The sequence below is a fragment of the Oncorhynchus nerka genome, linkage group LG2 (assembly GCF_034236695.1).
Source record: "Oncorhynchus nerka isolate Pitt River linkage group LG2, Oner_Uvic_2.0, whole genome shotgun sequence".
In the NCBI taxonomy this organism is placed as follows: domain Eukaryota; kingdom Metazoa; phylum Chordata; class Actinopteri; order Salmoniformes; family Salmonidae; genus Oncorhynchus; species Oncorhynchus nerka.
In genome coordinates this window covers 21,514,878-21,542,459 of record NC_088397.1, presented here as the reverse complement: position 1 = coordinate 21,542,459, position 27,582 = coordinate 21,514,878, and the positions used below count along the sequence as shown (strand labels likewise).

General features: G+C 44.1%; 2 protein-coding genes across 6 annotated transcripts in view; both read right to left on the bottom strand.

Moving 5' to 3' along the window:
* LOC115120734 (serine/threonine-protein kinase PAK 2-like) overlaps positions 1 to 8,752 on the bottom strand; it is a 25,833-nt gene extending 17,081 nt beyond the window's left edge. Inside the window, exons 1-2 of one of the 4 annotated variants that reach the window (XM_065024497.1) lie at positions 8,672 to 8,752; positions 129 to 324 (exon numbers count right to left, since the gene is read on the bottom strand). In XM_065024497.1, coding sequence (XP_064880569.1) covers positions 129 to 306 — 178 coding nt within the window. In that variant the 5' untranslated portion in view covers positions 307 to 324; positions 8,672 to 8,752. Of the gene's footprint in view, positions 1 to 128; positions 325 to 977; positions 1,000 to 1,060; positions 1,158 to 4,043; positions 4,125 to 8,671 lie in introns of those variants that run through there. The other 3 variants (XM_065024495.1, XM_065024501.1, XM_065024502.1) reach the window with 3 other exon arrangements.
* On the bottom strand, positions 8,721 to 27,202 carry LOC115120736 (glycogenin-1-like). 2 transcript variants are annotated; one of them, XM_065024510.1, is made up of 7 exons: positions 27,018 to 27,202; positions 23,062 to 23,197; positions 22,758 to 22,932; positions 22,504 to 22,666; positions 21,209 to 21,335; positions 17,367 to 17,592; positions 8,721 to 8,808 (listed from the first exon to the last, which is right to left on the bottom strand). In XM_065024510.1, exons 1-7 carry the CDS (start codon positions 27,022 to 27,024, stop codon positions 8,743 to 8,745), a joined length of 900 nt encoding a protein of 299 aa, XP_064880582.1. In that variant the 5' UTR covers positions 27,025 to 27,202; the 3' UTR covers positions 8,721 to 8,742. The 2 variants fall into 2 exon arrangements, with proteins under 2 accessions (XP_064880582.1, XP_064880580.1); XM_065024508.1 differs by lacking the exon at positions 8,721 to 8,808 and adding an exon at positions 13,281 to 15,164.
* Between the last annotated feature and the right edge of the window lie 380 nt (positions 27,203 to 27,582).

Sequence of the window (27,582 nt, the reverse complement as noted above, 5' to 3'; positions counted from 1 at the left end):
ACTCCTTAACACAGTTTAGACGTCTGTGTGGTTCTGTGTATGTGAGTGTGTTTGTGCTTGTGTCTGTGTGGCATCATCATCGGCATCGGTCGACAGCCATAAGCAAGTGTGTGTGTGTGTTTGTGTACCTTTCTCGGAGGCGAACATGGAGATGATTTTATTTCGTTTCTGTTTCTCCTCAGGAACAGAGGGGAGGGACCGAGAGTTGTAGTTGCCCGACACGGAGTCCTTGGCTCCGCCTCCTTGGCTGTTCATTCTGACAGGGGGGGCGGGGGGCTTGTCTTCACACACACCGCTGTCACACATCTACACACACACACACACCTGGAGAGGGAGAGAGACACACACCGCTGTCAGAGAAAGAGACCTCTATCATGCCTTGACACACCGACACAAAGTGAGAAGGTGTGTGTTTGGCGTGTGTGTGTCCGTGTGTGTGTCTGCGTGTAAGAGGGAACAAAGAGTGGATGAGGAAGGTACATGTTATGTGTGGTTTCCTGGTGTGTGTGTGTGTGTGTGTGTGTTGTAATGCATTGCAGAGCAGAAGGATGTTTTCGGCTCCAAATAAGGTAAAAGCTCCCGTCTGACACCTTTCACCTGCACACCACAACCTCTTCCTCTCTCAGAGAAAAACGCGACAGAGTTCCCCTTCAAAAGGTATAAGGCACAGTGACATCATCACCATCAACAGGAAATAGCCTACATCTAGCTCACAGAGCTTTCATCACGTCCTGTCTCTGACCCTACTGTGTGTGTGTTTCCGTCCGTCCAGGACAACTGCCTTTCGATTTCCAATGTTTTTCTCTCCCCTCCACTAAAAGGACACAGTCAACATTCCACACTGTCGGAAAGACACGCTAGCCTCCTTCTCCCTCTGTCTCTCTGTCTACAGCTTTGTATCCCCGATCAGACATCAACAACTACATTAGCTGTCCCCAGCCTCTCTCCGTTTCCTCACCCCTCTCCCTCCTACTTACCCTTTCTGTCCTCCTCCCCTCTGCTTTTCAGAAGAGTAGGTCAACAACAGCTTTACTTTAGCTTGTAATATCCGTGTGTGTACCTTATTACTCTCTCGGTCCCTGTCTCTCTCAGTCCCTGTCTCTCTCAGTCCTTTTCCCGATCTTGGTCTCTTTCTTTCTCTTTCCCCCTCTCTCTATTCCTCTCTCTCCAGGACATGTTATAACAGGCAGTCTCATTCCACAGCGGTCTCAGACACAGCCAGTTCTATCATGCCCAGCAGTTCTTGCTCATCTCCATGGTTACGCCCTGCTCCAGCCCTGCACAGCCTAGCCTAGTAACGTGTAAGGCAGTGTGTGTTTGTGTGTGTCAGGATAATAATGGGTGCTATCCAGGCTGGGACTCGTTCCCTAGGAATTCCATAGCTCCAGGCCTGGGATTGGGTAAATCAGAGGCAGAGGCACTTCCCTTAGGCCACAGAAACAAATGAATATCAACATCATGCCCTCTGATAGGCTGCAGGGAATTATCACCATATTGCTTCGTCCCAGCCAATGTAATGTTTTTATATCCATAAGGGGGAGTGAATAAAAGCACACTTTGAACAAGTGCAGACTTCCAGGATAGGAGAGGGAATCTGAACCCACCCTCTGTTTATACATTGTAGGTCTACTCTCTCCGTTACATTCTGCTCTCTCCGTTACATTCTGCTCTCTCCGTTACATTCTGCTCTCTCCGTTACATTCTGCTCTCTCCGTTACATTCTGCTCTCTCCGTTACATTCTGCTCTCTCCGTTACATTCTGCTCTCTCCGTTACATCCTGCTCTCTCCGTTACATTCTGCTCTCTCCATTACATTCTGCTCTCTCCGTTACATTCTGCTCTCTCCTCTTTGTTTCTAGGGGAAACCCACTTCCTCATCCTGGAAGTCCTAGAGGCCCTGAGGGTCACAAGGGCCAAACTGACTAATCAGACAGAAGCAGGAAGCAAACATAGTCAACGTTGTTTACAGGAAGTAGAGTGAAACAGCCTTTAGTGTTCAACGTCTATAAAAGGAAATAGCTGACTGCACAGACACACACACAGACGCCTCCATGCCATGCTACACAGTGTAGACAATCCACTCATCCTGTATTCATTCATTCCAGCACACATCACACCTCAGAACACATGTAAGAATTCAACTTACAATGGCAGGCTATATGTGATGCACACAGACAGTGGCAGGCTTCATGTGATGCACACAGAGAGTGGCAGGCTACATGTGATGCACAGACAGTGGCAGGCTACATGTGATGCACACAGACAGTGGCAGGCTACATGTGATGCACACAGACAGTGGCAGGCTACATGTGATGCACACAGACAGTGGCAGGCTACATGTGATGATGCACACATGTGATGCACACAGACAGTGGCAGGCTACATGTGATGCACACAGACAGTGGCAGGCTACATGTGATGCACACAGACAGTGGCATGTGATGCACACAGACAGTGGCACATGTGATGCACACAGACAGTGGCAGGCTACATGTGATGCACACAGACAGTGGCAGGCTACATGTGATGCACACAGACAGTGGCAGGCTACATGTGATGCACACAGACAGTGGCAGGCTACATGTGATGCACACAGACAGTGGCAGGCTACATGTGATGCACACAGACAGTGGCAGGCTACATGTGATGCACACAGACAGTGGCAGGCTACATGTGATGCACACAGACAGTGGCAGGCTACATGTGATGCACACAGACAGTGGCAGGCTACATGTGATGCACACAGACAGTGGCAGGCTACATGTGATGCACACAGACAGTGGCAGGCTACATGTGATGCACACAGACAGTGGCAGGCTACATGTGATGCACACAGACAGTGGCAGGACATGTGTGCACACAGACAGTGGCAGGCTACATGTGATGCACACAGACAGTGGCAGGCTACATGTGATGCACACAGACAGTGGCAGGCTACATGTGATGCACACAGAGTGGCAGGTGGCAGGCATGTGACACAGATGTGGATGCACACAGACAGTGGCAGGCTACATGTGATGCACACAGACAGTGGCAGGCTACATGTGATGCACACAGACAGTGGCAGGCTACATGTGATGCACACAGACAGTGGCAGGCTACATGTGATGCACACAGACAGTGGCAGGCTACATGTGATGCACACAGACAGTGGCAGGCTACATGTGATGCACACAGACAGTGGCAGGCTACATGTGATGCACACAGACAGTGGCAGGCTACATGTGATGCACACAGACAGTGGTACTGTAGGCTTACTGAAATAATACAAATAAGAAGAACTACAGTTGGATAACAACGTTAGTTGAGTTAGTAGCTGCCAAAACCCCATGCATCCATCTACTGACTGGTAATCAGTTGCCTTGGGCTTTGTACAGTATTTCAACTGTAATAACAGATGTATGTGAATGGTTGCAATATTCTACTAGGTTTTTAATAATGTTTATAGCCAGGCTATATAATAGGTGGATGTGATATCTCCACTATAATAATAATATGTTTATAGCCAGGTTATATAATAGGTGGATGTGATATCTCCACTATAATAATATGTTATATAATAGGTGGATGTGATATCTCCACTATAATAATATGTTTATAGCCAGGTTATATAATAGGTGGAGGCTATAATAATATGTTTATAGCCAGGCTATATAATAGGTGGATGTGATATCTCCACTATAATAATAATATGTTTATAGCCAGGCTATATAATAGGTGGATGTGATATCTCCACTATAAAAGTAGCTATATGGATGGGAGGCGGGGTGTAATATGTCCACTAGGCCTTAATGATAGGGTTACAGACAGGGTATGATAGGTGGGTGTATGTCCACTATAAAAAATACGTTTCACAGCTAGGCCTATGAGAATGGGTGCACTATATCCACTGTAATAAAAGGTTTATAACCATGTGAAATGCAATATTATGTTACGTTCACTAGTGATTATCAGTAACTATCTAATAGAAGTCCAGTAGTACGGCTAGTTTAAGCAGATAGCTGGATAGCCTAGCCATGTTGTAATGTGCGCCTTTTACTCACCAGTAAGCTTAACTAGGAAGCAATATCTCGTCTCATGTAAAACTCCTGAAACCCCGCCCCTCCTCCTCTCTTTGTCTCCGCGGTACACCGATCTGGCGCTGTGATTTACTTAAGATTTGAGCTAATAGACTGGAGTCAGTTTAGCTAATAAACCGTTTTCACTTGTTTAGCTGTCCTCTTCTGGAATTGGGCCCCGAGGACCGGAGAAAAGCCAGGATGACAGGGCGGAAACGGAACGAACCACAGACCAAGCCCAGACAGAACGGTACGCTCGATTTAGTTTCCGCGCCGGGTGAGCGGGGTTTTAAACCGTGTGTTCGGTGGCTTTTCTCTGTCTGTACATTGATTTAGATGTTCTGTTTTCACTTGTTTAGCTGTCTTCTTCTGAAATTGGGCCCGAGGACCGGAGAAAAGCCAGGATGACAGGGCGGAAACGGAACGAACCACAGACCAAGCCCAGACAGAACGGTACACTCGATTTAGTTTCTACGCCGGCGCGCCGGGTGGGCGGGTTTTTAAAACAGTGTGGTGGTGGCAATTTCCTATAAGAGCTTTAGAGCATCGAAATACACATATCCAATCTAAAGACAACATTTGAGTTAAACTCAAGTTTGTTGCTACCATTTCTTTATATCTAAAGTGCCACCAACATTCATAAAGCTAAACAGAGTAGGGTAGAAAATAGTTGTATTTTGTAGTTCAGTAGAAAATAAAAACGTTTAAGATACTCTAGGTAGTCTAATATAGTTTATATAGAGTTTCAACTAAAAGCCAACTATATTGAACAACAATATAAATGTAAAATGTAACATGTAAAAAGTGTTGGTCCCATGTTTCATGAGCTGAAATTAAAGATCCTAGAAATGTTCCATATGCACAAAAAGCTTATTTCGCTCATTTTTTTTTGCACAAATTTGTTTAAATCCCTGTTAGTGAGCATTTCTTATTTGCCAAGATAATCCATCCACCTGGCAGGTGTGGCATATCAAGAAGCTGATTAAACAGCATGCACATTACACAGGTGTACCTTGTGCTGGGCACAAGAAAAAAGGCAGCTCTAAATGTGCAATTTTGTCACACAACACCACAGATGTATCAAGTTTTGAGGGAACTTGCAATTGGAATGCTGACTGCAGGAATGTCCACCAGAGCTGTTACCAGGGAATTGAATGTTCATTTCTCTACCATAAGCCATCTTCAACGTCATTTTAGAGAATTTGGCAGTATGTCCAACCGGCCTCAAAACCGCAGACCACATGTAAACACGCAAAGACAGAAGACAACCACCCACAAAGTACCCACAGAATATGGCTGCCTAAATGTCTTCTGTCTTTGTGTCTATGCACCAGATAGGACTGTTTTCGGTTTTCACATTTGTTGTTTTGTATTTTGTAAGTGTTCTCGTTTATCGTCTATATTAAACATGTTGAACACTAACCACGCAGCATTTTGGTCCTCCTCTCCTTCAATGGAAGATAACCGTTACAGTAATAGAGCCCTTTTGTGTGGAAAAACTCATTCTGATCGGCTGGGCCTGGCTCCCCAATGGGTGGGCCTGGCTCCCAAGTGAGTGAGTCTATGCCCTCGCAGGCCGACCCATGGCTGCACCCTTGCCAAGTCATGTGAAATCCATAGATTGGGGCCTCGTTTATTTATTTCTATCTATCTATTTCCTTATATGAACTGTAACTCAGTCAAATTTCTGAAACTGATGAGTTTAGATTTTTGTTCAGTATATTTTCTTTGATATTCAAATACAGGTCTCAGAAAACCAAATAATATTTGAAAGTATTTTGACTAGGCCTACCTCTCAGAAAAATAAATAATATTTGAAAGTATTTTGACTAGGCCTACCTCTCAGAAAACCAAGTAATATTTGAATGTAGCCTATTTGAATATATGCAAGCAAAAACATGTTTTATTGACGGCTGCCAAATATTTGATGAAGAGGCCAAAACTACAACAGTTTGAATTAGTCTAGTATATGATCATAAATCAAATAAAATGTTATTGGTTGCATGCACATACAGTATTTAGCAGATGTTATTGCATATGGAGCTAAATGCTTGTTTTCCTATCTCCAACAGTGCAGTAATATCTAACAATAAACAACTAAACACTGTTAATGTAATTTAATTATGCCAATGTGCTTTCATTAATTGAAAACCCTTAATCTATTTTATGAGAATTTGTAAGATTCTTGTTTGCATAAAATAGATGCAGACCAGTCTTTCAATAATAGGTAACAGAATTTATTCTCGGAGCGCGCTGCCACTTAACCACGAACAACAGTTTATATACAGATCATGACGTCATTTCATTTCACAGAATCCCCTCCTCTCGACCGGGACAAAATGAGGTGAAAAGTTCATTCTAACTTACTAACACACTCCCAGGTAACTTTTGACCCCTCAACATTATCAATCACCACTGAGCTGATAGTTCTAATTAACAGAACATTTAGGAATGCACTCACTGTCTTATCTAAAAAACCCAGAGCTAAGTTTCTGTAGGGTCAACCATTCGTCATCACACTGTCCGGAGCGCGAAATCGGTCCGTACCTCACCACCTGTTGCGTCATTGACCTCTCCAGAGTCCTGGTAATCAAACCTCTCACACAGGGGACCAAACAACATCCACACAGAGCCAAGACACTCATACAGGTGAAAGTTGCGCACAACACAGTGATTGATATTTTTCCATTTCCCAAACACACTATCAAACCAATTTGTTAGAGCATTATCCACCCCAGAGTTCTCTGCTAATTTGTGAGCCAATGTGGTTAAACCAGCCAGGGTCTTGGTCACTGATCCGTCTGGAGCTGTGTTATCGGGGATGAAAGTACAACATTCGGCCTCGAATATCACACACACACACACACACACCACCCTTTTCAGCCAGTAACATATCCAATGCTATTCTATTCTGCCACACCATCAAACTAGTTGCAGCTGTCTGTTCTGTCAACCCTTGTATCACATCTCTAGTATAGTTGACGAAACGCTGTTGGTTATAGTAGATATAATTAATACAATCTACATTCTTATTGAGAGTTGACCACCAGAAGATGCTTGATTCCAAGCCAGCCCTTATCTGATTCCTAGCTTTGAACTCATCAGGCACCCCCCTGGGAACTCCAATGCTATCAATGTAAACTCTATTGTCAAAAGATCCTGACAGAGCACTCCTGTCTCTTCTACCTTGCCCTCGGTCTTTGTATTTGATAAGGGTGAAGGGCATGCCCAACTGCATCTATATCGGTCCAATTTGTAGGCAGGTTGGGCCACAGCTTCATACCTCCACACAACCACCAGACATCCGCTCTAGCTCACTAAAGTCCTCGGAACTCAACCACCCAGTCAGGTCCCTCATTGTCTTGTCGGGTGTAACATTCTCTGTCCTATTGCATGTTCTTACTTCCCCTACGTCCCATACGTGTGTGATGTCGCAAGCCATACAATAGTAATGTCCTGTAACTGTGAAAGGGGGAAGTCTGGATGTAATGGGCACATGGGGATACCGATAATGCAGTCCAATGCAACTGTCATTGTCTGGCTTCCCTGCCTTCATGAACAGCTTTAATTAACATAAAGGCCATTCCCCTGGGTGAATCAATTCCATCAAATTGAAAGGGAATGGTTGTCAATTGAGGTTTTGCTGTGGCGCAGGCATAACATTCTTCTTTCGCTACTGATCTGGCTGTATACTGAATCCATTCTAACCATAGTTTAGAATCCCCATAACTAGTTTCCACCTCAATCACTTCCTTAATATCTTTCGTCTGCACTATCCGCACCGGCCCTTGGCTCTGGACGACTCCACGGTCAGTGTCTGTTTTGCCAGGGGCTCTGCTTGTATTCTGGCTGGCTGTAGAACTATCACCTGCCCTAACCTCTTCTAACCAGAATGGTACTATGGTGTCAACCGAAACCTGATCAAAACCAACATACCATAACCTGAGATCCTCTTCCTTTACGTTTTTAATGGTAATTCGTACCTTTACGCAATATTTCCCCTGCTCAGGATTAGTCAAAAACCCTCACCTTCACTACACTCCATCTTCTTCCATACTGGGTATGTGGATTTATGTAGCCCTCTCTCTCGGTGTGAGATATGACCTGTTTCCATGAACTACACGGGGACCTGCACAGATATCTTCCATAATGGCTCATAGTCCTAGACTGCCACGGAGTTAGAGAACCCATTTTGTCTACATCGAACTCCACTGAGACATCCTTCCCGATCTCCACTCTCACTTCCTGTTTACCCAGATCAAGTGATTTCTTATGCTTGGTTAATACAAAATCCTCATCGTCTAAACTATGGGTCAAGTTACCACCTTCTGCATTCTCGGATGGGTCATGGTGTAATAGGAATATGGCTCCCACAATAAGACAGCTCAGACCAATCAGCACTCCTGTAAAGCCCCACCCTTTCCCAGAGAACATATCATCAGCTAGAGGCCAGCCCATACTTTCACTTCTATGAACGCGTCAGGGAATCTTCGTTAGAGGTAACCCCCGAACCCTTTTGGTATTCGGTTCTTCTCCTAACTCTGTGATTGTTCGACAATGTCAGAGTGTCTTACCCTCTTGCAATGTGTGATATGAACCCAGGTAGCTCTTACCACAGCGAAGGCTGTCACCAGGAGTACTTGGTATGGCCCCTCCCAACGTGGCTGCTTCCAGTCCTTTTTCATTAGTGAGTGGACCCAGACCCAGTCTCCTGGCCCGATCTTGTGGGTAATCTCCTTTTGTAGTTCGCCTGTAGAGCATACTCCACAATTAATTTTTTAGTTTATAGTTTATTATCCAATAGGCCAAAGTGTCCTATCCTATCCCCCCTTTGATACATGGTTCTGCCCATGTATCAATATTGCTGCATATATAAACAATGACTTAGGTAAGATTAGTAAATTATCCTTATGACTGACATTATCTCGTAGGAGTGCCCCTTTCATTCTCTACATGTCCAATTCTCCCTGGGGCGTCCGGTCATGGCTATCCTGCAACAATTCTCTGTAAAGTGTCCTATCCACTTCAAGAGCTATCTGTGCTGCTTTGTATGGTCTCAAATGTCTATGTGTTTGTCTATGTAAACTAGAGGTTATCCGATTAAATCGGAATGGACGATTAATTAGGGCCGATTTAAACTTTTCATAACAATCGGAAATCGGTATTTTTGGGTGCCCATTTGCCAATTTTTATGTTTTTATATACCTGTATTTAACTAGGCAAGTCAGTTAAGAACACATTCTTATTTTCAATGACGGCCTAGGAACGGTGGGTTAACTGCCTCGTCCAGGGGCAGAACGACAGATTTTCACCTTGTCAGCTCGGGGGATCCAATCTTGCAACTTTACAGTTAACTAGTCCAAGGCAATAATGACCTGCCTCTCTCGTTGCACTCCACAAGGAGACTCCCTGTTACGTGAATGCAGTAAGCCAAGGTAAGTTGCTAGCTAGCATTAAACGTATCTTATAAAAAACATTCAATCATCACCACTAGTTAACTAAACATGGTTGATGATATTCCAGTTCTCTGCTGCCAATGACTGGAACGGATTGCAAAAATCACTGCAAAAATCACTGAAACTGGACTCATATCTCCTTCGCTAACTTTAAGCACCAGCTGTCAGAACAGCTCACAGATCAAGGCACCTGTACATAGCCCATCTGTAAATAGCCCATCCAACTACCTCATCCCCATATTGTTATTTATTTTATTTATATATTATTTTTGCTCCTTTGCACCCCAGTATCTCTACTTGCACATTCATCTTCTGCACATCTATCACTCCAGTGTTTATTTGCTAAATTGTAATTATTTCCCCACTACGGTCTATTTATTGCCTTTACCTCCCTTATCTTACCTCATTTGCACTCACTGTATATATACTTTTTTTCTATTGTGTTATTGACTGTATATTTTGTTTATTCCATGTGTAACTCTGAGTTGTTTCTGTTGCACTGCTTTACTTCATCTTAGCCAGGTCGCAGTTGTAATTGATAACTTGTTCTCAACTAGCCTACCTGGTTAAATAAAAAAATGATGTGGCTGAGCCATGAGGAGAAACTGAAATGTTTTTTGTCCATTGTGTTTTTCTCTTTCCGGAATATTTAGATAAAGCCTGGGATAAAATATAAAGTCCTACCTATAATTAAACTGTTTCTGTGGTAAATGGCACATATGTATAGGCTTATGTCTCCCATATGAATCTTTTCTTTGTGCTGGGTTCAAAAGGATTCTGTTTCTTTTTTTCTGTATATGTTATGTATGTATGCATGCGTATATATACAGTGTGTATGTATGCATGTATATTATTTTCCTGCTCTAGGGATATAGTTATTGTTTGGATAACGTTAATTACTATTATGTACTGATTTTTACCTTGCATTTTTTTTCACTCTTTATGCGATGTGCAATGCAGAGAACACCGGAAGAAGAATTATCATTTAATTACCACAGTGAATTATTGTAATGTTTGATTATGTGTCAATTAATCCCATAAGGAATGGGTTGCCAATTGACAATTTGACACAACAGCAAAAAAAATATTAATTAATTAAATTAATTAATTAATATAGAAATATTAGGACTATCAGTGTCAGAGTCCGGAGTATATATAGAGATATATACCTCGGACTCTGACATTGCTCATCCTAATATTTGTATATTTCCTAATATACACTACCGCTCTAAAGTTTGGGGTCACTTAGAAATATCCTTGTTTTTGAAAGAAAACTCATTTTTTTGTCCATTAAAATAACATCAAATTGATCAGAAGTACAGTGTAGACATTGTTAATGTTGTAAATGACTGTTGTAGCTGGAAACGGCTGATTTTTAATGGAATATCTACATAGGCATACCGAAGCCCATTATCAGCAACCATCACTCCTGTGTTCAATGGCACGTTGTGTTAGCTTATCCAAGTTGATCATTTTAAAAGGCTAATTGATCATTAGAAAACCCTTTTGCAATTATGTTAGCACAGCTGAAAACTGTTGTGATGGTTAAATAAGCAATAAAACTTGACTAGTTGAGTATCTGGAGCATCAGCATTTGTGGGTTCGATGATGGGCTCAAAATGGCCTCCAGATACTCAACTAGTCCAAAGGCAGCCAGTTTTATTGCTTCTTTAATTAGCACAACAGTTTTCAGCTCAAAACAAAATATATTTTATTGATTATAATGAATATAATGTTGATTTGTTTAACACTTTTTTGGTTCCTACATGATTCCATATGTGTTATTTCATAGTTTCCTAAAACTTTTGACCACATCTACTCATTCAAAAGGTTTTTATTTGTACTATTTTCTACATTGTAGAATAGTGAAGACATCAAAACTATGAAATAACACATATGGAATCATGTAGGAACCAAAAATGGCAGAATCTCAAATATAAAATACATTTTGTTTGTTAAACACTTTTTGGTTACTACATATTTCTATATCAAATCAAACTTTGTCACATGCGCCGAATAGAACAAGTGTAGACCTTTCCGTGAAATGCTTACTTCCAAGCCCTTAACTCTTATTGAACTGCACTGTTGGTCAAGAAAATATTTACAAAATAAACTAAAGTAAAAAATAATAAAAAGTAACACAAAATAACGAGGCTATATACAGGGGGTAACTGTACCGAGTCAGTGTGCGGGGGTAGAGGTCATTTGTACATTTAGGTATGGGTGAAGTGATTATACATAGATAATAAACAGCTTGTAGTAGCAGTGTACAAAACAAATGGAGGGGGGGGGGGTTAATGTAAATAGTCTGGGTGGCCATTTGATTAATTGTTCAGCAGTCTTATGGCTTGGGGGTAGAAGCTGTTAAGGAGCCTTTTGGTCCTAGACTTGGCACTCCGGTACCGCTTGCCGATTCCATAGGTTATTTCATAGTTTTGATGTCTTCAAAGAAAAACCCTGGAATGAGTAGGTATGTCCAAACTTTTACTGGTACTGTGTGTGTGTGTGTGTTGGGATGTATAGACATTATGCACAGTATATGGATAGAATATGTAGTATATCTGAAGAATACGTGGATAGAATAGTATATGTACAGCAATAGTTAAATAGGATGGCGTTTGACTAGAATACAGTATAACGTAAACTTGTACATTGCTTTGGTCCGTACAATTGTCCTTATTTTAGCGCCCCAAAAACGTAATACTTCCAGATCAACTGTATGTCAACACCATTGTAAAGCACAATTTCTCCCCTTTCCAACAAAAACAATTACATGACCTAAACACTGCCCGTTTCTGCATAATTCAAGCAGGCAATGAGCCCCGTCGGGTCTTTTTAAAAATGGCGGGTGGGGAAGCGAAACTAATGCGTGATAGTGAGAAGGAGAGATCACGTGTGGGAAAATTGGAACACTGGTCACTTTAATAATGTTTAGTTACTGTTTTTACATACTGTTTACCCGTCTTTCACCCATACAGTTATCGTAAAATTAATTGCAGCTTTCAATCTGTTCAGTGGCATTTTTAAAGAGTAATACAGTAGTTGAACGTCACAATTTATTTATACTTATCTGTACAAAATATAATTGGTTACACTTGATTATGTATACCTGTGGCAATGGACATTCAGAATGGACATTTACAAAATGTTTGATAGAAATGTATTGTGGAGATCCAATATGCTGTCAGATAGATTGGAATAGTATAGGAGTGTGTGCTCTATTCATTCTATTTCTATCTTCAACATGCAGTTCCAGATACAGCCCTGCCATTAGTTGAAGGCTGCCAGTCCAATAGTTTCAGAAAAGTACTCACTTCCTGAGATCTGTATTCAAATATTTGTAAAAAAAAAAAAAAAAAAAAAAGTAGTTGCTTTCTCAGCTCCATATTCAAATATTTAACAAAAGTAGGTACTCAAATAGTTAGGAAACATAGTAACTTTCTGAGGTCTGTATTTAGGTTTAAGAAGTGGTCCGTTTTTGGAATCTGTATTCCAAAAGTTGTAGTCACCTCCAAAGTAGCTAAGTAGCCCCCGGACAGATTTTTACTTTCCACAAAGCAGTTAAAAACTATATTTATCCCAGGTCTGAAACAGAGCGCACCTACAATCAGAACCTTTTGTTATGATTTTAATACCATCATTGAGCACGCACACACATACCCAGACAATCACACACACACACACACACACACACACCCCCAGTTCAGTAGTACTAATAGCTAAGCTGCATTTGTAGCAGCCACATAGCTAGAATAAAAGACAGATGGAGACTTCTTCACCAGTCCTTTATTAGGTGTCTACAGAGAACAGAAACAGTGAGAACTACCGGGGTGTGTTCAGAACAGAAACAGTGAGAACTACCGGGGTGTGTTCAGAACACACAAGGTTTCACAGCGTTTGGAAACTTCTCTATACAGCCGTTTGTGGGTGTATTAAGAGGGACCACAAAACTATTACGTCCCATTACTTACTATATAATTTTAGGCTGTGTGTGTTAGGATTCCCTACTGGCCTTATGCCCCTGTGTGCACTTGTCCTGCTCACTCAGTCCCCTTCATGGATGTGAAAGCATTGGATTAATCATGGACTTGAGTTTTCACCATGTCAAAATAATATCCGACATGATTTTCCTCACACCAGTCCATTCCTTTTAAATCCACAAGGTGGGATGAAGGTACACACTTCAGGGAGAGGAAGAGACATCAGGGTGTTGATGTTGGAGGGTGGTGGAGGGGGGGGGTTGGTAAGGTGGGGCTGTAGGAGGGGTGAGTTGAGTTGGAGATGGGGGGTGTCAAGTTGAGGGTAGAGAAGGGTGGAGTAGAGTGGAGCATAGAGGTAGGTCTGTAGGAGGGTTGAATGGAGTAGAGTGGAGCATAGAGGTAGGTCTGTAGGAGGGTTGAATGGAGTAGAGTGGAGCATAGAGGTAGGGCTGTAGGAGGGTTGAATGAAGTAGAGTGGAGCGTAGAGGTAGGTCTGTAGGAGGGTTGAATGGAGTAGAGTGGAGCATAGAGGTAGGTCTGTAGGAGGGTTGAATGGAGTAGAGGGGAGCTGGAGGAGGGTAGAGGTAGGTCGTAGGAGGGTTGAATGGAGTAGAGGTGGAGGGGGGGGGGGGGGGGGGTTGGCAGCAGCAGAGAAGTGTTTTCTGTAAACAGTGAACGGCCACAACTAGAATAGGCCTAGTTGTGAAATAAGAGTCTGACAGTGGTAAGGCAACTGGACAGACTACACAGGAAGTGATGAAACCCCTCAGGAAGAGATGACAACAAACAGGACATGGCGAAATGACAAGTGCTACGGTGGGTTTTCCACTTTAGAAACGGGCTTCCTTCACAATAATCCTAATATAAAGAAACAACCATGCACAACACGCATATGGAGAGCAGAAATAACCACTGGGATGCAAACCTTAAACAAAATAACAGTTCTTCCATTTTATCGAGGGAAATACTTCATACCGACATATCTCTGAATAATTTAAAGAGTAAAAGCACAACTGCCAGTCATTATCAGGCTTGACTGAGTAACTGGGTTAGAGCTGTTAAGAGTCATGGGGTCAGGATGGGACTTGGTGAGGCAGAGTCACAGTGAGGTTATTACTGAGTCATTACTTACTGACCAAGGCTTCTGCGCTGAGGTGGTGGTATGGGGGCTGCATAGTGTAGTAAACTGGTGTTCAAACACTGAATGGACCAGTCTCTGCAGGGGTTATTTCTGCAGGACCAGGCCACACGCGAACACACAAACACACGCACACACATGCGCACACACACACACATACCGAGAGAGAAAACAGAGAGAGAGAGAGAGAGAGAGAGAGAGAGAGAGAGAGAGAGGCCCAGGATGGGACTGTTTTTCAATACGCCATGCTCTACCCCTTTCTCTTCTGATTGGTCGAATGCCTGTTTATCCCCGCCCTGACTGACACATCTCAGGCCTGCCAATAGCTGCCCTTTCCATCAGTCATCCCTCCTCTGGCCCTCTACTTGAGGAAGCAGTCTAGTTTCCTCTGGATGCTTTCGAAGGAGTCAGCTCCCATGTAGTCCGCCAGACCCGCCTCCCATCGCTGCCTCCTCTCCTCACTGGACACCTGGGGCGCCTTAGTGGGAGGCGGGGGGAGGATGATCTCAACCACACTGTCACAGACCTCCTCCTATAGGAGGTGGAGGGAGAGACAGGGTAGGCAAACAAGATGAGCATTCTGAGACATGGAGAAATACTCACTAATACAAAGGCGACGGTGACAGCCATGAGGCATTTCCCCTCAACCCAAAGCATTGACCAATCAGTAGCTTCCTCTACAGAGAAACAGAACTAAGGGCAGGAGCCGGGGTCAGTGGGAGTGAAAAGCCAATCAGCTTCTTCCTGTTACCGTGGCAACTCCAATAAGCACAGCGGGTTGGGTTTCTAGAGTTGAACTAGGGTGTCAAAAGTATTGCACTACATAGGGCATATGGTGCCATTTGAGACATGCCCTTCGATCACCTGTTTAAAGTATCCATGAGAGACAGGGAGAGAGGTTACCATGTCAATGACTTGCCACTACAGAGGGTCAACACACACACACCATCATCTGCGACTGAAACCAGCAAATAGTGTACTTAAACTACTGTACGATTACACTGTGAACACACTGTACTCAAATACACAAACTGTTCTTCAACAGTCCCCTTAAAACGCATACAGTGCCTTAAGAAAGTATGCATAGCCCTCGCCTTACTCCACATTTGGTTGTGTTACGTCCTAAAGTCAAAATAGATTAAATAGATTTGTTTCTCTCACCCATCTACACACCATACCCCATAATGACAAAATGAAATAGGTGTATAACAACTTAAATATTCCTCTGAGTCAATACGTGTTAGAATCAACTTTGGCAGTGATTACAGCTGTGAGTCTTTCTTGGAAAAGTCTCTAAGAGCTTTGCACACCTTGAATGTACATTATTTTATTTGTGTTATTCTTTAAGCTCTGTCAAGTTGGTTGTTTATCATTGCTAGACAGCCATTTCCAAGTCTTGCCATTGATTTTCAAGCCAATTTAAATCAAAACTGTCGAACTAGGCCACTCAGGAAAATTCAATGTCATCTTGGTAAGCAACTCCACTGTATATTTGACCTTGTGTTTAAGGTTATTGTCCTGCTGAAAGGCGAATTTGTATCCCAAGCACGCTGAAACAGGTTTCTCCTTAAGGATTTTTCCTGTGCTGAGATATATTGAGTTTATTTTTATCCAAAAAAAACACCCTAGTCTTTGCTGATGACAAGCATACCCATAACATGATGCAGCCACCACCATGCTTGAAAATATGAAGAGTGGTACTCAGTGATGTGTTGGATTTTCCCCAAACATAACGCTTTGTATTCAGGACGAAGTTAATTTCTTTGCCACATTTTTTGCAGTTTTACTTTATTGCCTTATTGCAAACAGAATGCACGTTTTTGAATATTTTTTATTCTGTACAGGCTTCCTTCTTTTCATATTGTACATTAGGTTAGTATTGTGGAGTAACTACAATGTCATTGATCCATCCTCAGTGTCCTATCACAGACATTAAACTTGAACTGTTTTAAAGTCCCCAAACGCCCCATGGTGAAATCCCTGAACAGTTTCCTTCCTCTCCGGCAACTGAGTTAGGAAGGACGCCTGCATCTTTGTAGTGACTGGGTGTATTGATACACCATCCAAAGTGTAATTAATAACTTCACCACGCGCAAAGGAATATTCAATGTCTCCTTTTTTCTTTTTTACCCATCTACCGACAGGTGCCCTTCTTTGCGAGGCATTGGAAAACCTCCCTGTTTTTTGTTGTTGAATCTGTTTGAAATTCACTGCTTGACTGAGGGACCTTACAGATAATGTATGTGTGGGGTACAGCGATGAGGTAGTAATTCAGAAATCATGTTAAGACACAGAGTGAGTCAATGCAACTTATTACGTGACATGTTAAGCACATTGTTACTCTTGAACTTGTTTAGGCCATAACAAAGGGGTTGAATACTTTGACTCAATACATTTCAGCTTTTCATCTTTAATTAATTTATTTTAAAAATTCTAAAAACATTCTTCACTTTGACATTATGGGGTATTTTGTGTAGACCAGTGACACGATCTCAAATGAATGCATTTTAAATTCAGGTTGTAACACAACAAAATGTGGAAAAAGTCAAGCTGTGTGAATTCTTTCCAGAGGCACTGAACATATCTCACAAGTCTTGTTATACATCTTCCAAGATTCAGAAACCATTGTCAGTACTGGAGATCTTCAGAAGTACACACGCTATGAGGACACACACACACACACACACACACACACACACACACACACACACACACACACACACACACACAGTACCTCAGTGCAGCCGGAGCAGAACAGTGCATCTCCATATGAGTCTCTGAGAGCAGGTAGGACCCCAGAGGAGTAGAGGTTCCACCACTGAACCAGGAAGTCAGGGTGCAGGTCACCCGAGCCAGGGGTCAGGGTGTGACCTTTGACCTTCCCAGTCTGAGTGTCATAGGAGTAGCTCCATGGCTTCACCTTCCCCAGGAAGTGGACCACCTTAGCCTCATGACCGTACCTTCAAACACACACACACACCAGAGGTTGTAAATCAAAATCAAATCAAATGTTATTTGTCACATGCGTGGAATACAACAGGCGTAGTAGACCTTACAGTGAAATGCTTGCTTACAAGCCCTTAACCAACGATGCAGTTTTAAGAAAATACTAAATAAAGTAAGAGATACAAATAATTAAATAGTAGCAGTAAAATAACAATAGTGGGGCTATATACAGGCATTGAAGGAGGGGGGGGGGGCAATGCAAATAGTCTGGGTAGCCATTTGATTAGACTTTCAGGATTTTTATGGCTTGGGGGTAGAAGCTGTTTAGAAACCTCTTGGACCTAGACATGGCGCTCCGGTACAGCTTGCCGTGTGGTAGCAGAGAGAACAGTCTATGACTAGGGTGGCTGGAGTCTTTGACAATTTTTAGGGCCTTCCTCTGACACTGCCTGGTATAGAGGTCCTGGATGGCAGGAAGCTTGGTCCCGGTGATGTACTGGGCCGTAGGCGTACCCTATGTAGTGCCTTGCGGTCAGATGCCGAGCAGTTGCCATACCAGGCACTGATGCAACCCGTCAGGATGCTCTGAACGGTGCAGCTGTAAAACCTTTTGAGGGGAATAGGTTTTGTCATGCCCTCTTCACAACTGTCTTGGTGTGCTTGGACCATGTTAGTTTGTTGGTGATGTGGACGCCAAGGAACTCGAAACTCTCAACCTGCTCCACTACAGCTCAGTCTATGCGAATGGGAGCGTGCTTGGTCCTGCTTTTCCTGTGGTCCACAATCATCTCCTTTGTCTTGATCACGTTGAGGGAGAGGTTGTTGTCCTGGCACCACACGGCCAGGTCTCTGACCTCCACCCTATAGGCTCTCATCGTTGATCGTTGTTGTGTCATCGGCAAGATGGTGTTAAAGATGGTGTTGTAGTCGTGCAGTCATGAGTGAACAGGGAGTACAGGAGGGGACTGAGCACGCACACCTGAGGGGCTCCTGTGTTGAGGATCAGCATGGCAGATGTGTTGTTACCTGCCCTTCTCACCTGGGGGCGGCCTGTCAGGAAGTCCAGGATCCATTTGCAGAGGGAGGTGTTTAGTCCCAGGGTCCTTGTCTTAGTGATGAGCTTTGAGGGCACTATGGTTTTGAACGCTGAGCTGAAGTCAATAAATAGCATTCTCACGTAGGTGTTCCTTTTGTCCAGGTGTGAAAGGGCAGTGTGGAGTGCAATAGAGATCAATAGAGTGCATCATCTGTGGATCTGTTGGGGCGGTATGCAAATTGGATGAGTCTAGGGTTTCTGGGATAATGGTGTTGATGTGAGCCATGACCAGCCTTTTAAAGAATTTCATGGCTACAGACTTGAGTGCTATGGGTCTGTAGTCATTTAGGCAGGTTACCTTAGTGTTCATTGTCACAGGGACTAAGGTGGTCTGCTTGAAACATGTTAGTATTACAGACAGGGAGAGGTTGAAAATGTCAGTGAAGACACTTGCCAGTTGGTCAGTGCATGCTCGGAGTACATGTCCTGGTTCTGTCTGACGCCGTGGCCTTGTGAATGTTGACCTGTTTAAAGGTCTTACTCACATCGGCTGCGGAGAGCATGATTACACAGTTGTCTGGAACAGCTGATGCTCTAATGCATTTTTCGGTGTTCCTTGCCTCGAAGCGAGCATAGAAGTTATTTAGCTTGTCTGGTAGGCTCGTGTCACTGGGCAGCTATCGGCTGTGCTTCCCTTTGTAGTCTGTAATAATTTGCAAGCCCTGCCACATCCGACGAGTGTCGGAGCCGATATAGTATGATTCGATCCTAGTCCTGTACTGACAATTTGCCTGTTGGATGGTTTGTCGGGGGGCATAGCAGGATTTCTTATAAGCTTCTCGCTCCTTGAAAGTGGCAGCTCTACCCTTTATCTCAGTACGAATGTTGCCTCTATTCCATGGCTTCTGGTTGGGGTATGTGCGAAGTCACTGTGGGGATGATGTCATCGACGCACTTATTGATGAAGCCAGTGACTGATGTGGTGTGCTCTTCAAGAATCCCGGAACATATTCCAGTCTGTGCTAGCAAAACAGTCCTGTAGTTAAAGCATCTGCTTCATCTGACCACTTTTTTATTGAGCGAGTCACTGGTGCTTCCTGCATACATTTTTGCTTGTAAGCAGGAATCAGGGGGCTAGAATTATGGTCAGATTTGCCAAATGGAGGGTGAGGGAGAGCTTGGTACGCGTCTCTGTATGTGGAGTAAAGGTGGTCTACAGTTTTTTCCCCTCTGGTTGCACATTTAAGATGCTGGTAGAAATGAGGTAAAAAGGATTTAAGTTTCCTGCATTAAGGTCCCTGGTCACTAGGAGCGCCGCTTCTGGATGAGCATTTTCCTGTGTGCTTATGGCCTTATACAGCTCATTGAGTGCGGTTTGAGTGCCAGCATCGGTCCGTGGTGGTATGTAGACAGCTACGAAAAATACAGATGAATACTATCTAGGTAGATAGTGTAGTCTACAGCTTATAATGAGATATTCTACCTCAGTCGAGCAAAACCTTGATACTTCCTTAGATATCGTGCACCAGCTGTTGTTTACAAATATACATAGGTGGCCTTGTCTTACCAGAGGCTGCTGTTCTATACTGCCGATAGAGTGTATGTTGTATGTTATTAATATCGTCGTTCAGCCACGACTCGCTGAAACATTAGATATTACAGTTTTTAATGTCCCGTTCATAGGGTATACGTGCTTTCAGTTTGTCCCATTTATTTTCCAGCGATTGAACGTTGGCTAACAGTACGAATGGCAAGGGGAGATTAGCCACTCGTCGCCTGATCGTCACAAGGCACCCCGATTTCTTTCCGCGAAATCTCTGTTTCTTTCTCCTGCGAATGATGGGGATGAGGGCCTGTTGGGGTGTTTGGAGTATATTCTTCCGACTCATTATATTAAATGTATTTGTCTAATTCATAATCACTGTTCTGATATCCAGAAGCTATTTTTGGTCATAAGAGACAGTTGCAGCAACATTATGTACAGAATACAAACAATGTGAAAAAACACACAAAATAGCCCAGTTGGTTAAGAGCCCATAAAATGGAAGCCATTCTCTCAGACATCCTAAGTCTTAGTGTGTGTGCGTGTGTGTGGTGTGCGTTCTTGCATTGCGTACTTATAGAATAAATTAGGCTTAACTAGGAGAGCGTGTTTGTATATGTAATGTATGTGACAAAGCTATACTGTATTTTGGGGTTGCCGGCAGTACCAGTGTGTGTTATTTCAGGACAGGCCTGAGTCACTCCTCTCTTGAAACTCAACACCACACACCCTTTCAACTGACCTTGCGTGGCTTATTAATGCCAAAACATGCACTCTTCTCCCTCATGCTCTCTCTCTCTCACTCACTTTTCTTCCTCATGATCGCTCCCTGACACTCTCTCTCCCTGACACTCTCTCTCCCTGACACTCTCTCTCCCTGACACTCTCTCTCCCTGACACTCTCTCTCCCTGACACTCTCTCTCCCTGACACACACACACACACACACACACACACAGTTGAGGGTAGGAAGCCAGGGATTTGGAGCTAAAGTGTGATTTATGAAATAACTTCTACTGTGATAACACTGGAATGTGTGTGTGTGCGCCTACTGTTTGAAGGCTGGTAGATAGGTGTATATAGCGATGCTGCTGAGGTTGTAGATAAAAGGCAGGTGTTTGGAAATGTCTGCTGTTGACCAGGTATTGAAGAAACTGTTCAGAACTCCTTGGTCCCCACCTAGAGAGAGCGAGAGAGGGAGGGAGAAAGGGAGAGAGAAGGGGAAGAGGGAGAGAGAAGGGGAAGAGGGAAGGAGGGAGAGAAGGGGAGAGTGAGAGAGGGAAAATGAGATTGGGGAGGGGGAGAGGTTAGACGAGAACATGACAGGTATTTTAGGATCTATAGGATCTTGTTGGCAGCAGAATTTAAGGAAAGTCCATAGGAGATAGAGCATTTATTGCACCACCCCAGACACACACTCTTTGTACCATGTATTTAATGCTGTACTGCAGCTGCTTGCTCTTTTTTTAATTTTTGTTTTCTATTTCACCTTTATTTAACCAGGTAGGCTAGTTGAGAACAAGTTCTCATTTGCAACTGCGACCTGGCCAAGATAAAGCATAGCAGTGTGAACAGACAACACAGAGTTACACATGGAGTAAACAATTAACAAGTCAATAACACAGTAGAAAAAAATGGGCAGTCTATATACAATGTGTGCAAAAGGCATGAGGTAGGCGAATAATACAATTTTGCAGATTAACACTGGAGTGATAAATGATCAGATGGTCATGTACAGGTAGAGATATTGGTGTGCAAAAGAGCAGAAAAGTAAATAAATAAAAAACAGTATAAAAACAGTATGGGAATGAGGTAGGTGAAATTGGGTGGGCTATTTACCAATAGACTATGTACAGCTGCAGCGATCGGTTCTTGGCCAGGGTTCCTTTCAAAATCACATTCACATCTCAATGGGACTCACATGGATAAAACACATTCACACCTCAATGGGACTCACATTCACACCTCAATGGGACTCACATTCACACCTCAATGGGACTCACATTCACACCTCAATGGGACTCACATTCACACCTCAATGGGACTCACATGGATAAATCACATTCACACCTCAATGGGACTCACATGGATAAAACACATTCACACCTCAATGGGACTCACATGGATAAAACACATTCACACCTCAATGGGACTCACATGGATAAAACACATTCACACCTCAATGGGACTCACATGGATAAATCACATTCACACCTCAATGGGACTCACATGGATAAAACACATTCACACCTCAATGGGACTCACATGGATAAAACACATTCACACCTCAATGGGATAATAATAATAATAATAATAATAATAATACTAGTAATAATACAGAACTCACCGTCAAAGCTGCCGTTCTCAGTGCAGTGTGTCATAAGGCTGCGGTATGTTTCATTGGACGGTTTAAAGACGAACACGCCTGAGTTGAAACAGTCTGGCCAACCAGGATCAGGCGCAGCAGATAACTCCTCCCTCTCAAACAGCTCATCAATGTTGGACAACACCTGCGTACTCACACACGCACAGTATTTAGCCCCGAATACAGACTTGCTGTAATTTGTACTGAGTAAGGAGTGTGAGTGTGTGTGTGCTCACCAGTGTGTCTGCGTCCATAAACACACACTTGGTGTAGTGTGTGAGTGTCCAGCAGTGCAGCTTGGTGAAGGTCACTCCGAGGTCTGGTCTCTTCATCAGGGCCAGGTGGGCCGTGTCCCCAGAGTCCAAGATATCCACCACACACACCTCGTCATAGATGCTACTCAGCATGGCCCTGCAACACACACACACGGTTTGAGTTGTGTTACCTGCTCAGGTGTACTCAGGCTTGACCAATACAAAACTAACAGAGACAAGGCCATGGGTGTGTCAAACACTGAACATAGATCATGGTGTGTGTTACCTGCAGGGCTCTGCTACGTGAGGTCCAATCAGAACCACCAGTTGTTTGGTTGTGTTATGGTTGCGTAGCGACCTCCCCAGAACCATCGCTCCTTTGGCATAGTTGTCATTTGTGGCCAGCGTCACATATGCTTGGTCTAATCACACACACACGTATCTGACTAGTTATTTGTAAATAACACTGAAACAGAAAGAGAGAGCAGCTTCTGTCTGGCACCTGAACCCTCTCTACATGGCTTATATCGGTACTTCATATCAAACGGCCTATAGGGACAACAGCTAAGGTAACCATAGACCTGTTCCTACCATAGAATAGCTCTATAGCTGACCCTCTACCCGTCCCTACCATAGAATAGCTCTATAGCTGACCCTCTACCCGTCCCTACCATAGAATAGCTCTATAGCTGACCCTCTATCCGTCCCTACCATAGAATAGCTCTATAGCTGACCCTCTATCCGTCCCTACCATAGAATAGCCTATAGCTGACCCTCTACCCTCCCTACCATAGAATAGCCCTATAGCTGACCCTCTACCCGTCCCTACCATAGAATAGCCCTATAGCTGACCCTCTACCCGTCCCTACCATAGAATAGCCCTATAGCTGACCCTCTACCCCTCCCTACCATAGAATAGACCCTCTACCCGTCCCTACCATGACCCTCTACCCCCTCCCTACCATAGAATAGCTCTATAGCTGACCCTCTACCCGTCCCTACCATAGAATAGCTCTATAGCTGACCCTCTATCCGTCCCTACCATAGAATAGCTCTATAGCTGACCCTCTAACCCTCCCTACCATAGACTAGCCCTATAGCTGACCCTCTACCCGTCCCTACCATAGAATAGCTCTATAGCTGACCCTCTACCCCTCCCTACCATAGAATAGCTCTATAGCTGACCCTCTACCCGTCCCTACCATAGAATAGCTCTATAGCTGACCCTCTATCCGTCCCTACCATAGAATAGCTCTATAGCTGACCCTCTAACCCTCCCTACCATAGACTAGCCCTATAGCTGACCCTCTACCCGTCCCTACCATAGAATAGCCCCATAGCCGACCCTCTACCCGTCCCTACCATAGAATAGCCCTATAGCTGACCCTCTACCCATCCCTACCATAGAATAGCTGACCCTCTACCCGTCCCTACCATAGAATAGCTCTATAGCTGACCCTCTACCCCTCCCTACCATAGACTAGCCCTATAGCTGACCCTCTACCCGTCCCTACCATAGAATAGCTGACCCTCTACCCGTCCCTACCATAGAATAGCCCTATAGCTGACCCTCTACCCGTCCCTACCATAGAATAGCCCTATAGCTGACCCTCTACCCCTCCCTACCATAGAATAGCCCTATAGCCGACCCTCTACCCGTCCCTACCATAGACTAGCCCTATAGCTGACCCTCTACCCCTCCCTACCATAGAATAGCCCTATAGCCGACCCTCTACCCGTCCCTACCATAGAATAGCCCTATAGCTGACCCTCTACCGTCCCTACCATAGAATAGCTGACCCTCTACCCGTCCCTACCATAGCTGACTAGTCCCTACCATAGAATAGCCCTATAGCTGACCCTCTACCTCGTCCCTACCATAGAATAGCCCTATAGCTGACCCTCTACCCGTCCCTACCATAGAATAGCTCTATAGCTGAACCTCTACCCGTCCCTACCATAGTAGCCCTATAGCCTACCCGTCCCTACCATAGAATAGCTCTATAGCTGACCCTCTACCCGTCCCTACCATAGAATAGCCCTAAAGCTGACCCTCTATCCGTCCCTACCATAGAATAGCTCTATAGCTGACCCTCTACCCGTCCCTACCATAGAATAGCCCTATAGCTGACCCTCTACCCATCCCTACCATAGAATAGCTGACCCTCTACCTGTCCCTACCATAGAATAGCCCTATAGCTGACCCTCTACCCGTCCCTACCATAGAATAGCCCTATAGCGGACCCTCTACCCCTCCCTACCATAGAATAGCCCTATAGCCGACCCTCTACCCGTCCCTACCATAGACTAGCCCTATAGCTGACCCTCTACCCCTCCCTACCATAGAATAGCCCTATAGCTGACCCTCTACCCGTCCCTACCATAGAATAGCCCTATAGCCGACCCTCTACCCGTCCTTACCATAGAATAGCCCTATAGCTGACCCTCTACCGTCCCTACCATAGAATAGCTGACCCTCTACCCGTCCCTACCATAGACTAGCCCAATAGCTGACCCTCTACTCGTCCCTACCATAGAATAGCCCTATAGCTGACCCTCTACCCGTCCCTACCATAGAATAGCTCTATAGCTGACCCTCTACCCGTCCCTACCATAGAATAGCTCTATAGCTGACCCTCTACCCGTCCCTACCATAGAATAGCCCTAAAGCTGACCCTCTATCCGTCCCTACCATAGAATAGCTCTATAGCTGACCCTCTACCCGTCCCTACCATAGACTAGCCCTATAGCTGACCCTCTACCCGTCCCTACCATAGAATAGCCCTATAGCTGACCCTCTACCCGTCCCTACCATAGAATAGCCCCATAGCCGACCCTCTACCCGTCCCTACAATAGAATAGCCCTATAGCTGACCCTCTACCCGTCCCTACCATAGAATAGCTCTATAGCTGACCCTCTACCCGTCCCTACCATAGAATAGCCCCATAGCCGACCCTCTACCCGTCCCTACCATAGAATAGCCCTAAAGCTGACCCTCTATCCGTCCCTACCATAGAATAGCTCTATAGCTGACCCTCTACCCGTCCCTACCATAGACTAGCCCTATAGCTGACCCTGTACCCGTCCCTACCATAGAATAGCCCTATAGCTGACCCTCTACCCGTCCCTACCATAGACTAGCCCAATAGCTGACCCTCTACCCGTCCCTACCATAGAATAGCTGACCATCTACCCGTCCCTACCATAGACTAGCCCAATAGCTGACTCTCTACCAGTCCCTACCATAGAATAGCTCTATAGCTGACCCTCTACCCGTCCCTACCATAGAATAGCCCTAAAGCTGACCCTCTACCCGTCCCTACCATAGACTAGCCCTAAAGCTGACCCTCTACCCGTCCCTACCATAGAATAGCCCTATAGCTGACCCTCTACCCATCCCTACCATAGAATAGCTGACCCTCTACCCGTCCCTACCATAGAATAGCCCTATAGCTGACCCTCTACCCCTCCCTACCATAGACTAGCCCTATAGCTGACCCTCTACCCGTCCCTACCATAGAATAGCTGACCCTCTACCCGTCCCTACCATAGAATAGCCCTATAGTTTACACACTGTACTATAACTGTCATATGTCAACTTGTGGTGGTAATGTCAAAGGCAGTTCTACAAGCCGTTTCCACTTGTGAGATTGCCCATACAGACAAGAAACGCGTCGTGTTTAAAACCAGTGATGATTTATTTTTCAAGGATTAAAAACCACTGCGTGTTATCTCTCGGGTAAATATTGCAGAATACATGGGCATATAGCGAAAGTGCGTGTTTGATACATCCCTACGCAGAGAGTAAACAAGTGCACACCTCGGGATGGAGGAGAGAGGGAATTCAGCAATGGCCGAGCCGCACGTAGGCACAGACACTGCAGGACCGTAAACACAACAAGCATACGGTGTACTTTCAGTTTAAGTCATCATATTTGTTGCCAACGCGGATAACGTTACTTTAACTACATCGCGGCATAAAACGAGAATCTACATATAAATAGGAAGACTGTGTAACTGCGTGGAATATGCGCATGCATCAAACCATATATAAACAGCGTTGCTGAAAGATGGCAACACAAAGCTACTGGAATTTTCGTGTGATTCGGCTATAGCTCCAAAGCATAGCCTAATATATTATCAAACCATAATCATATAAAACAAACTAAAGTAATATAACACTGCTTAATGGTTATAGACAATTCCTGTCGTCCTTATTAACCGACTGCACGCTGTCTTACCCGCCATGGTCCGTTATTCGGTGTGGCCGTAGCTCGGGAGGGTCTGGAGTGCTAGATTCGGTGTTTAATAAACTTTTTTTTTCGGTGGGTACAGAGCTAGAAGACACAGCTGTCGACTGTCAAGAGGAAGGAGGCCAAGTCAGGAGGCCATATTCTGCGTCATGTGATCCGTGACAGCGCACACACCCGCCACAATACACACACAAACACACGCACGCAATTTAGAATCGAAATGTTTGCCAGTCTTAGTGATTATTTCAGTTTATTACAGTTTTTAAATAGATCTTTGATCTTAAGGATAGGCCTAATGATCATACTTGTTCACAAGAACGGAAAGGTAAAATAGCGGTACATAATACGACTATATCAACATCAATCAATGTTATTTATCAACCAGTTCTCTGATGCCAATGACTGGAACGAATTGCAAAAATCACTGAAGCTGGAGACTTTTTGCTCCCTCTAACTTTAAGCATCAGCTGTCAGAGCAGTTTACCGATCATTTTACCTGTACAGAGTCCATCTGTAAATAGCACACCCAACTACCTCATCTCCATAATGTTAT

Coding starts and splice junctions, on each gene's coding strand:
- LOC115120736 (XM_065024508.1), bottom strand. Junction 22,667..22,757: donor TTATGGACGCAGACACACTG/GTGAGCACACAC, acceptor GTGAGTACGCAG/GTGTTGTCCAACATTGATGA. Junction 17,593..21,208: donor TATCTACCAGCCTTCAAACA/GTAGGCGCACAC, acceptor GTGTGTTTGAAG/GTACGGTCATGAGGCTAAGG.